Source organism: Anthonomus grandis, chromosome 5, assembly GCF_022605725.1.
Source record: "Anthonomus grandis grandis chromosome 5, icAntGran1.3, whole genome shotgun sequence".
Taxonomy (NCBI): domain Eukaryota; kingdom Metazoa; phylum Arthropoda; class Insecta; order Coleoptera; family Curculionidae; genus Anthonomus; species Anthonomus grandis.
The window spans coordinates 13022662-13035451 of NC_065550.1; the positions used below are offsets into that span (position 1 = coordinate 13022662).

General features: G+C 30.5%; 1 protein-coding gene and 1 long non-coding RNA gene across 3 annotated transcripts; one reads left to right on the top strand and one right to left on the bottom strand.

Moving 5' to 3' along the window:
* Nucleotides 1-275: 275 nt before the first annotated feature.
* LOC126736499 (uncharacterized) lies at nt 276-1811 on the bottom strand. Its single transcript, XR_007660681.1, has 2 exons — nt 1514-1811; nt 276-621 (listed from the first exon to the last, which is right to left on the bottom strand). It is a non-coding gene; the product is annotated as an uncharacterized LOC126736499 (long non-coding RNA).
* A 140-nt stretch (nt 1812-1951) lies between these two features.
* LOC126736498 (NADH dehydrogenase [ubiquinone] 1 alpha subcomplex subunit 7-like) lies at nt 1952-2802 on the top strand. 2 transcript variants are annotated; one of them, XR_007660680.1, is made up of 3 exons: nt 1952-2163; nt 2216-2538; nt 2614-2802. XR_007660680.1 is itself a non-coding variant. In XM_050440876.1 (2 exons), the coding sequence occupies exons 1-2, from the start codon at nt 2059-2061 to the stop codon at nt 2417-2419; spliced, it is 309 nt and encodes a 102-aa protein (XP_050296833.1). In that variant the 5' UTR covers nt 1952-2058; the 3' UTR covers nt 2420-2802. The 2 variants fall into 2 exon arrangements, 1 of the variants encoding a protein (XP_050296833.1); XM_050440876.1 differs by having other exon boundaries at nt 2216-2802.
* The last annotated feature ends 9988 nt before the right edge of the window (nt 2803-12790 follow it).

A 12790-nucleotide genomic window follows, 5' to 3' on the forward strand; every position in this document is an offset into this window, starting at 1 on the left:
GGTTCTGTAGTAAAATCTATAACTGGTAATATTGCCCAAGAAGATGCTGAAAAATATGACAAAGCAATTTTAGAAATCTCAAATAGTCAAAACTCATTTAAATCAATTTTAAATAAGCAAATAACTATAGCCCAAAAATATATTGCACACTTTGAGAATATAAGTAAAAATTTGTCACACAATTTTCACAGCTCAATTATCGATCCAAAAGAACTGTTAAATGAAATTAAATTAATTTGCCCTAATTTAAGTAAAACTAAATTACCATTTGCAGCTACTCTAGAAAATATTTTATTGAAAAGATTGTTGAAATTAAAAGTTATACAAAGGAAAATAAAATATTCTTTATTATAGAAATACCTATTGTAGAGCTCAAAAATTATGTAATATATAGCCTCTACCCGTACCATTAAATTCCATGTTTCAACTATATTAATTATCCCTCAAAGCCAATACCTTATCCTTAATGAACATTCATGTGTACTGTTCAATGCCAAAGGTTCAGAGGTATCAAATGAAATCTACCTTTGCAAAGAAAACAGCCCTTTTAGCGTTTCTGAGAATCCGCTATGCGAGGTGCACCCTTCAAATTGCCAAACCATCCAAACCCAGATCCAGAAGCTGGAACAAGAAAAATGGATTATAATTTCAACATCCAAAACCGTAGCTGTAAAGCAATGTGGCCCCAATAAAGACAATATACCAATATACTAACCAAGGTACTTTCGTCCTTGAAATGAACCCTAGTTGTACTATCCAAATCCAAGTCTTTCAAGCAGAAGCTTCCATGACAACAACAACCAATTTCACAACATTATGTTAGTGTATACCTAACAGTATCTTTAATACCCCTATTAAAACAAAACGCATGCACTCTGATTTGCATAAAAGTAGGAGGACACCAAATAATGATCATTCTTAATAAAATCGGAATTTTGTCCAAATTTAGTTTTTTCTATAGGTTATAAAGGGGTGGCAACTATCTAAACTTATGTTAGTGTATACCTAAAAGTGTCCCAAGAATCCCTAATATAACAAAACCCATGCACACTGATTCATAAAAGTAGGAGGGCACTAAATAAGGAACATTTTTGAAAAAATCGGGATTTTGTCCAAATTTAATTTTTTCTAGAGGTTATGAAGGGGTGGCAACTATTTTAACTTATATTAGTGTATACTTAAAAGTATCTCAAAAAACCCTATTGTAACCGAACTCCTGAACTCCGATTTGCATAAAAATAGGAGGGCACCAAGTAATACAAAATTAGAAAAAAATCTGGATTTCATTCAAACTTTATTTTTATTTATGAGAATTTAAATTTATATATATTTAAAAGTATGGAAAAAATATTATATTTTAATATAAGAACTCATTTACCATAAAATATCAGAAATAATTAAAACGAAATAACTAATATTAAACTTTAAAAAATATTATTGGTCCTCATGTACGCTTGTTTTTTAAGATTAAATTTATTTTTTAATGCATAAAAAAGATAGTAGTATTACATACTTTTTTACAGATTATGTTAATTTCCTTAGATTTTTAAAAATATCCGGCTTGACGCAAATAGTAGGCCGGTCACGAGGAGCGGTAACTTTATGGCTGGCATTTTATGGATAACTGCACACAAAAGTTTTATCCAAATCCTTTGGGAAGTTTGTGACTTGTGAGCTAGAGGCTTTTTCATTTCTTTATCATTTGACTTTTTAATTAATGTTCACAAAGAAACCTTAATTTGTAGACGTTTGGGACCACCATAATTTGATTTAAGGATTCATTGTTAATATCTGGACAAAAAATTATTAAAATCCCTTGGATTTTTCATGATATACGGGTATTATGTTGATTAAATAACAGCGAGCGCGGCCTATAAATAGGTTGCTGGCAACCGACAAATGCTGCGTTCTCGAACTTGATATTGATCGGACGCTAGCTTCACACACATTTCACATCATACCATTCCGTAGCCACTTCCGTTACGCAACATTTTTAAGGTTATCTATCGAGATCTTCAGGAAATATACTCTGAAAATTTTCGTTTTTCGAACATAAAAATGCCCCCAAAACCCAAAGTGCAAATCCATGATGTAAATCCATTCCTTCAACGGGTCAGAGAGTTTTTATTGGGACGAAAACATACGTTAGCTTTACGTTTCCAGGTATAAATGGTTTATAAGAGTTCTATATTTTATCTGATGTTCTGTTTATTAGGACTTCCTTGCAACAAGATCACCACCTCCTCCCGTTCTACCAGACGGAGCCACTCACAAACTAAGTGCCAATTACTATTTCACAAGGGATGGCAGGAGGGAAGTAAAACCTCCAGAAGTTGTTGCTGTACCTAAAAGAATTGCTGGAGATGATGCCTCGGGGGTTAAAAAAATTACCCCTGGCAAAACTTATAATTGGGATTAAGCAATCATTATAGTTATACAGCACATTATTTATTAGGAAAATAGCAGCACATATTAGGAATTCCTTAGGATGATGAGTTTGAACGTAACAAAAAACATTAGAAATTAAAAAAAAAAACAGTATGTAATTTATGAGTTATTGTTGAGTTTTAAAAATTAAATGGATTTTTCATTATTAATTTTCCTTGATTTTAGGTAAGTAAGCCTTTTTCCAAGGCACCAGAGTACAAGTTAGATGTTGAGATTTTTTTCTAAAAAATACTTGGTTTATTCATAAAGTTATGAAAGCAATGGGGAATTACACACAGGGTGTTATCAGTTAACAATAGTGTACAACATATCACCCATTCCAAAATGAAAATAAAACAATGTTTTTCTTCAATACATTTATTATTTAATTTTCCTGAAATATAGGTAATTAGTTAAACTTATATTAATAATATACAATAATTCATTATAACAGATATCATATAAATTAGAATTAACCTAGAAATGTTTAAAAGTATTTTGTAAGCACTGAACTATGCCAACCCAAACAGATTAGAAAATATGTGATGATTTTTGTGTTATTTCCTTATACTACAGATATGTAACTACAGGTAAATAGGTAACGGCTGACGATTTCAATAATTTCTTTTCGCGTATAGCCCATGATACTGTTAGAGACATTCCACTGTCGCAGGGTGGCCCAATCCAAAGTCTCTCTGTTCTGGGTATGCCGGAGAATGTGTTCTCTTTCTCTCCTGTATCATTCATAAAAGTCAGAGAGATTATTGATGGCTTAAAAAATAAGACTAGTCAAGACATCTATGGGCTAAATGTCAAATTAATTAAGTCTATTAAAAACGTTATCATAGCTCCAGTAACAAAACTAATAAACAGATGCTTCAGGGAGCACACTTCCAGGTTTGCTCGGATCAGCAAAGGTAATACCTATTTTTAAAAAGGGTGTTCCTGATAGACCCGAGAACTACCGTCTTATCTCCTTGCTGCCCATAATCTCAAAAATCTTTGAAAAATGTATTGCTGCTCAACTTATGAAATTTTTTGAGGGTAACAATCTTTTTACATCCAGCCAGTTTGGTTTCAGGAAGGGTAAAAGTATAGGTATAGGGTAAAGGTAAAAGTGGCCATTTTAGACTTAGTTGATTACTTGTTAAATGCTTTTGATAGCTTGCAATATGGCAGTGTCTTGTTCTGCGATCTGAGCAAGGCATTCGACTGTGTTCCCCATAACATATTGCTGCAAAAAATTTCTAAATATGGAATCAGTCCCAACAGTGTTAAACTTCTCGCTTCCTATCTGGCCAATAGAGATCAGATGGTAAGTGTTGGTGGGGTGTCATCAGCAAGTGGGATAACCATAGGTGTTCCCCAAGGATCTGTTTTGGGGCCTATCCTCTTTGTGATCTATATTAAATCTTATTAATTGATAATGCTGTCTTAAACTAGAACTATAAGGTGTTGTGAATTGTGATGGTAATTGTTCCTTTGCGTTAACTATAAGTATTGTCTTTTTTTTTTTTTTTTTTCTCTGAACTGATTGTTCCAAGTTATAGGTAATCTTTATATTCTAAGCTTTAATTGTATGTTGGGTTAGGTTAGTTTAATCATCCAATTATTATTCTTATATTTTTTTGTAATATTGGGCCAAAGCCCGTTGATATATTAAATAAATAAATATATAAATGACCTACCATTAACTGAACCATCTGGTAAATTCACCATTTTTGCTGATGACACAACAGTGGCATGTGCCGGAGATACTCTTGAGACCGTAGAGAGGAAATTGAGAGTATTGCAGGGGGAAATTCAGCCATTGTTTAACATGAACCGATTGCATCTCAACGCAGACAAGGCCAACAAAGTTATTTTTACTCTGAGACCAGCTGACATATCAAAGGATTTTTCTGTTAAGTTTCTGGGAGTTTTATTGGATCCTCTACTTCACTGGCATTCCCACATTAATATTGTTGCCGGAAGGCTAAAAACATCTATATATGCCCTTCGTCGCCTAGCTGGATGTTTATCTGAATCTGGCTTAAGAACAGCCTATTTTGGCACCTTCCATCCCTTAGCCACATATGCTATTCTAGAGTGGGGTCATGCCCCACAAACAAAAAGGTTGTTTTCACTACAGAGAAGGGCAATCAGAATTTTGGGTAGGCTGGGTTGCAGGGAGGATTGAAGATCTGTTTTCTCTATGAAGGGAATATTTACCTTACCTTCCGTATATATATTGGAAAATCTTTTATGGGTACACAGGAATAGGGATCGGTATAAAGTACATGGTGATATACACAACTATGGTACCTACTAAAAACATAAATAGGCTAGTTCCAACTTAACAAGGTGTCAGAGTGGTCCCGGATTTCTGGCTGTTAAGTTATATAATAAACTTCCTACCGACTATGGCGATTTAGATTTGGAACGTAAGAATAAAATAAAAATCTAGTCTCTAATGCCTTCTATTCAACTGAAGAGTTTTTAAACTTCACATTCTCTATATCTCATTACTCAATTCTCTAATACTGAGTACCTACCTATATATTGCATTTTATTTAAGACATATTGTGATTGTGTATTGTTCATAGTATGTATATCAATCACTGTGTTTTGGTTTTAATGAGTTTTATGTAGTGTTTTAGGAAAAAAAATTATTATCAATTTTTATAAACAGTCACCCTTTTTTTTAACTTTAGCTTTGTAATTCTTGACTTGTGTGAATACTATTTTGTATATTGGCATTAATAAATTGATTGATCGATTGAAATACATTACCATTAGAATAATAATATCCCTATTTTACTAAAACAAACAGATTCTATAGGGGATAATATTTTAATAATAAATGTTTTTTATTTGTAAAAATACAATACATAAAATATTTATAAGTGAAATACAAAACTATATATGCAAATAAAAGGCCAAAAAATTCAATTCTGCAGTGCAGATTCTAGTGTTAACATCGTGACACGAAAAAAAGAGAACATTTTATAAAGTATATAAAAATGCGTGCTGTAGGGTTACCACGTGGGAGATTCGGATCCGTTAACGCTTTGAAAGTGCGGCTCTGCCGAGATGGACGTTCAATTTTGATTTTGCTTCATTTACAAATGAGAATATTTTATTTATGTGGTGGATTTATTGTTTCAAATATATATAGGCGCCGTTAATAATTATATAAATGCATGATTTAAACTGGAACAAAAACAGATTAAAGGAAGATTCAATATTCATTTTTGGGTTGATTTTAAGGTTAAATTTCTTAAAAAAAAATAATTAGGTACAATTTTTTTAGTGCTAAATAGTAAATTTATTCTAGAATATCCCCATTAGACCATTTTATTTAAACTAAAATTAATTGGCTTTATACAGGGGGTAAAAGTAAGTAAGTTTTTTTAACATTATACCTTTACAACTTCCAGATAAATGAATTTACAATTTTTACTATTCGACATTTGTATGTACAAAGTCTGCAAAAAATTAATTAAAGTTTTTTTTATTTTTTTAGTATACAAGGAGATATTTATAATTTATATTTTTTTTTCTCAATTAGGTACCTACCCACACTAACACAAAAGCAATCATTTCATCTTTCCTCTCAATCTTTCCCATGCATTCATGTCACATTTTAAATGGAAAATAATCTTCTTAGAGGCCACTAAATAAACATCATATTTAAAATGATTGTTTATTGATGATGATGTTAGACGTACTGATAAAGGGAAACACTCAGGGTTGCCACCTTTTCTGTTTAGAAAATCGGGACAGAACTGACACAGCCAAAAATTCGAAATATTATAAAATTGATTTAAAAAAACTACTCTTAAATTTGTTATCTACATTTTATTATATTTACCTAAAAGTAAAAACTAAATAATATTATTTATTAGAAATATGATCCAAAAAGAAACTTAACCTGACTACATTCTAATACATTTGACTATTTATTTAACTACATCTAAAAAGAAAAATTAATATTTCTAGTTTACTTAAATTTAAGAAAGTTACTAGGTACACTATATACTAATTCTAACTAAATAGAAATGCTAAAAACTAAAGTTATAATTTTATTTATTTTTAAAAGAATACTTTTTATTTGATTTTGCTGCCAAAATAAGAGATTGATCATTTTTAATCTTCTCTACGAATTCCGCACAACTTAAATTGAAGTTCGCTTTTAATTAAATCCACTGAACATCTAATCCTTGTGTTTGTCCACTTTAACGACATCGATGAAAATATTCGCTCGACATAGGCATTAGATGGTGGAATACTTAATAAAAAAGAGACAATTTTCAACAATGAGGGCATTTGAATGTAGCTTTAAAAATAGATTGCTATTTATTTATAATTGTTATGTTCTTTTCACAAATTTCTTTAAGGCAAATTTTTATAATTGAGTATTCATTAAATAATGTATCAACATGTATTTCATCTAGTTTTAAAACATTTACAATTTTTAATTATTCATTAAAAAAAAAATCTTTTTTTAAATTTAATGGCTGTATTATGAAAAAAATATTATTCTCAGAAAAATCAAAATTCTTTTCCAGATAATTTATTGTCCGAGTTAAAACCAACTTAAAATCATTAATTAAAGTTGTTTGTTCCGATAGTTGAGCATAGGATATAAAAAATTCTTCTTCTAAACGGTTCTCTAAACTTTTCTTGCAATTCAACATAATTTCAAATAATTCTGTAGATGTACTAGATTCATTTTGTAAAATTAGCGAGACTTTCTCAAAAACGGGAAATAAATTGGCACAAAAATGTAAGTAAATGACTGTCTTGGAGTGTAAATAAGCGTCTCAGTCACACCTTCTTCATATTTCTCAATTTCGAGAATTTTTTTAATATGTAAGGGACATTCATTACCCAATGAAATAAAATAGGATAATATTGCAGAATAGTTTTTAAGAAGTCGCTGAATAGCAGGCACTAAAGATAACCATCTTGTTGGAATATGTTTTAATAATTCTTGCCATTCTAAATCTACAAACTTAACAAATTCCTTTAAATTTTCCCTTCTGGAAGCACTAGAACTAAAGTGGTTATAAATTTTTAAAATAATTATTTAAACATCAACATTTAATTGCTGAAGAGAAAATTTAAACCTATTGTTAACAACATGTGCCAAACACTAATTTTTAATAAACCGAAAATTTTTTTCTCTTAAAAGAGTGTAACCAGATCTATTTTTCCGAAATTTGCGTTTGTGTGGTCAGCACTAAAAGTACCGAGATTTTCAATTCAAATTTACTCTTTCTAGTGCTTTGGTAACAGAATTGGCAATTGAATCAGCCGTTTCTGAAGCTTCCTCAAAGAAATCCAGTAGTTTGTATTGAACACCTTTTTTAATTGAAAAATATTGTAGGCAGATGGGATACATTTTTCTGTTTCCTTTGTTAGATGTATCCGTTGCTACAGAAAAATTATTATAAACCCCTTTTTCGCTAATTAAATCATTTAAAATCTCTTCTACAGACTTTGGCTCAAAAATATTTTTAACGATATTTGCCGCTTTGGTTCTCCCGCAAGACATTTTCTTACAAATATGTGAGTCATACAGAATTTTCGGAAGAAGTTTAATCCCGCAATCTAAAGAGTTATAGGAGTGATTGTGTTTAACACAATGTAAAATTTGTGCTAACTCGGCTATTATCACATTACTAGTGTTTTGTATGTTCTTGTTATCAACAAAAAATGTTGTTAGTATTTGTGACTTTTCCGCATTTTCACGTCTTTTATGTTCATTTCCATCCTTATGGTGTTTAATGTCACTTAAACTGCCATGAGAAATAGAAAAGTCTCTTTTACAAAGAATGCACCGGGCATATAGCTCATTTGATGTACCTGCAGCGCATGGAAAATCCTCTTGCCAAACTTTCCTATATTTGCAAAGCCTCTTTTTCTTTTTAGGATTGGGTGGACTTAAAGATGGATCTACGTATTCTTTTTGTTCTCTAGACTCTGTAGAATCAGAAGAAGATTCACCATCTTGCGCTTGTGAAGTTGATGGTTTAGGTTGTGCTACCAAATACTTCCTCAAGCTCATCTTTTCATGCAATCTAAAAAAATAATGAATACAGATATCTTTCATTTTAAATCTAATTAGAATAAAAGAACCACATCCTATCTAATACTATTTTCAGAATAAAATATTTTTAAAATGCTAGAAATCTTTTTTGAACGTAAACGAAACTACAAAAATATAACTACTGAATAAATTAAAATACAGGTTTTATCTTACCTTTTAAAATGCTTTAATGAAACACACACACTTATAACGTTTATCGATGCACCGCGATATTTAAAAAAAAATCAACTATAATATTAATTACAACTATTTATAGCGTCATCAAAGTCAAAATCGTGCTTGCCGTAATAGATTAACAGAACGGTTTAGTTCAAAAACTACTAAATACTAGATGGGAAAAATAACAAAAATAATATATTAATTCTATTCAACGGGGAATCCCCCGACTAGCCAAGACGTTAAGCGTTGGTGCCAACTCTGCGACCCGCATTCGTTCGAAGCACGGATGCAGATTTTTTTTGATAATCTGTTTTTCATTTTTTTTTCGGGGATAATCAGCCAAAATTCGGACATAAGATCTTAAAGTGGGGACGCGGGACTTTAGTGGTAAAATCGGGACTGTCCCGACCAAATCGGGACGGATGGCAACCCTGGAAAGACTAGAACATTTTTACCACTTTTTGATGGCCTACTATTAGCACATGATATTCCTAAATGTCAAATTTATATAATAATGAAGCACATAAATAATACATAATTCTAATGTCATAAAATATAGACAGATAAATGCTGAACTTACTGGGTACCTATAATAAATTACTTTTTTAAAAACTTACTTTTTAAACAGACTTTTAAAACCGATTCCAAGCGGTCTATCGGTAATTACCGTTCCTAAATGGTATTAACCAAACACGTCCAAGCGGTTATAGTTATAAACGCTTGAGATACGTGACGTCGCCAATTAGCCCTTTATACGTCATCAATTTGGAACAGTAATTACCCACATCCGGAGCTGTTTTCTAAACGTCACATGTCAAAGATATTGAAATAAATGCGGGAAAAAATAAAAACAAACAACAAATTATTTCCTTTTTAAAAATGACACAAAATTTATTATGGCTAATAAGTTTTCTTTTTTGATATTTATTTTTAAGAACTAATTACATATAATATTACTGGCTTCTGGGGTATTATTTAAAAACAAACAAATGATGATAGTGACAGCTGACAAATTACGAAGTTACTTCAACCAAACACGTCCAAGCGGACACGATTATGTTATAAAGGGACTGTTCAAGGTGAACCAAGGGCTTAACCGCGGTTAAAACCGATAGAACGCTTCGAATCGGTTTAAACCTATACTTATGGTTGCCTAGTTTTTGGCGATTTATAAATGACGCTTGAGTATATCGTCTGCAACAAGCGATATAGCTTCCTCCTTATTTAATACGTGGATAATGTATCACCGACCTTATTTAAACGTATTTGGTTTACTGCTTCTCAAAACAGAATTATTGTGAATTGACTGTGTTTATGATAGAATAATATAGAGTTGTTTATTTTTTCTATGTAAATCCTTGCTAATTACAAACCCTCATAAAATCATCTATATTTTGATTTTTATAGGTGGTTGTACCTATTAATGTGGAAACACTGTACACAGAAGGAAAGTAAAAGACGTAACAGTAAAAATAGAAAGAAAATAAGTGTCTTTAACTGAATTTGTTAAGTAAATACAAGCAAAAATTTAAACGAATATCATCATTTTCATGGTATTAGAATTTAAAAGATTCAAGATTATCAGAATAAAACAAATATTTTAAAATGTTTATTGAAAATTTGTCTCATTTTAGGTGAAGATTACTTTCTTTCATAAATTTTAACGAAATTCTTAAAGAAGTACCAGAAAAATCGCAGATCTAACGCAACTATCATAAATTCTTACCTATATGTAACTTTCTATTTTGTATTTTTGTAAACATAACTTCTCAAAAACTTTAATTGTTTTGTTTCCCTACAGTTTGTACAACTAAAATTTGTCAGAGTGACCAACATCGAAAGCACACAATCACGCAAAAATGGCGGCCCCCTAGTAGTGGTCATTTACTTTTCATTAAATTGGCACTCCATCCAGGTATATTTATAAGCTCGTGACCACTTCGCATCCATTAATTTTAGGCGGATACATAGGAGCCTTGGAGGATGTTTTTGAAATATCAGTCTTCTTGATCGATGTTTTATTTCTATTGACTATAGAGACCTATAGGCCTACCGAGAGGGAGGGGAGAATGGGGGAGATTCTCCCTGATTTTAGATGTGGTGATATTTTCTTTCTTTCAAATGACATGCCCAAGATACACATGATTAATTAATTAAATTAACGCTAATTTTCGTTTAATTCAACTATAAATATCGGATAAAATGTTCGCGTGGTATACGTTCAGGAATTAAATATTATGTTTATGTTTTATTCGCGTTTAACAAGAAGGTTTATTACATATTAATGATATAAAATTATTATTTCATAAAAGTTAAACCTTTAAGTATGGAATATTGTATAATATCTATTTGTATATCTTACTTAATATAATTATTGTTTCATACACGTTAACGCATTTCCTATTTTTTCTAGATTTTTTGTGTATAATATTCCATTACTAGTTATGTAAATTCCACAGTTCAATAAATATACCTTAACCATAATATACGGTTGATAAATATACCATAACCAAAAATTTAAAAATCATTTAATAAATCTATATTTAATGATAATAATATATAATGTGTTGCTTGGAAATAAAAGACAAATTATTTTGTATTTTATAGGCACTCCTGGATTAAGAATTCTGTTATCTTGACTTTTTGTGAATGGATTTTAGTATTTTTTAAAGAAAGACTTTGTACTAGTCTAGTTTTTAATTTAGTTTTATTTTTATTTTGGTTTTTAATTTTTAATTTATAGGGTGTCAAAATATTTATATAGGCTTATTTTAAAGAGGTTATCTACCGATTAAAATTTAAAACGTTGAGTCAAAATTACATTAAAATTTATAGTATGAAACAAATATACTGTATAACATAAAACAGGAACTTCACTGGTCCATCATGTTGAAAAACAGGGATTTTACAAAAGAATTTTTTACTGGTAAGTTGTTTGGGAAGGGTGGAAGGTCTAAAAGTATTGTTGATGAACGTTTTTATTGTATAAAATAATAATTGCCTTAAAACAAAAAAAAATCAATAATTTACTCTCTTAAGTTACAGAAAATTAACTATAATTTATATTATTTTATATAATTCTTTATTTCTCTTCTATATCACTTATACAGCATGGAAAGCTTTGATAGTTTTTATCAAATCACTTGGATGGTATTTTTTTGAGTTTCCTTAGTAAATTACAAAGTTTTTCCTCTAAGGTAATTATTTTATACAAAAAAATCGTTTTTCATAAACCCTAACCTTCCAACCCTCGCGCCCAACCCCTACAACTTACCAGTAACAAATTGTTTTTTAAAAATTTATTGTTTTTTTAAATATTTTTTATTGTTATCCAATATAATACGCATGAATAATAGCTGCTTTTGTCGTTAATAGCTAATGTAATAACACAGTTTGTTTGAAATTTGATATAATTATATATATGTATGTTAATAAATATTTAATACAACAACAGTGCTATTAGATTGGATTTATAGACGAAAAACGGTCATTTTTCAAAAGAATTTCTTACTTGGCGAATGTTTGGGGTTTTTTTTACTTTTTTATTAATATTAAAATTACTAATTACCCGGGCCCGGTTTTTCTCTCGGCGGCCCTGCAGATCTAGACTAATTTTCAATTTATAAGTGAAGTGTTTATAGTGAAAAACATATTTAATTTTGATTAAGTCGGTCTTTGATGTTTTCCCGATATGGATGTAGGAAAACACCGATGTTTTTAAGGCATCGATGGTCAACATCGATGTTTCATTAGGATGTCCCAGTACTAGACCATACAAATGACGGCCATAGTCATTAGACAATCGGCGGCATTTTAAAAATTGTTGAGTGAAAAAAATCTTGGATTTTGGAAGTGAAGTACAGAGGGTGCATAACCGGTCACTAAATAAATAGTTTAATTTAAATGGTCTTCTATGGCTGCTATTGCGGCGTATTCCACGTATTCTTCTCTTTATCAGTAAGGGTGGCTCTTAATAAAAACTGTCCTCATTATACGTTCAACTAGGTTTCCTCTAGGTACGCCTGTTGCAATATGGTGAAGTTTAACATATTTTTACTCAAGAAGTTTTTAAATATAGTTGAAGTAAAAGCGGCTCTTCTATCATCTATA

Bases quoted from the DNA above. Each gene is read 5' to 3' on its own strand.
- LOC126736498 (XM_050440876.1), top strand. From the start codon at position 2,059: ATGCCCCCAAAACCCAAAGTGCAAATCCATGATGTAAATCCATTCCTT. The intron at 2,164-2,215 runs GTATAAATGGTT...TCTGTTTATTAG, and splicing joins CGTTAGCTTTACGTTTCCAG to GACTTCCTTGCAACAAGATC.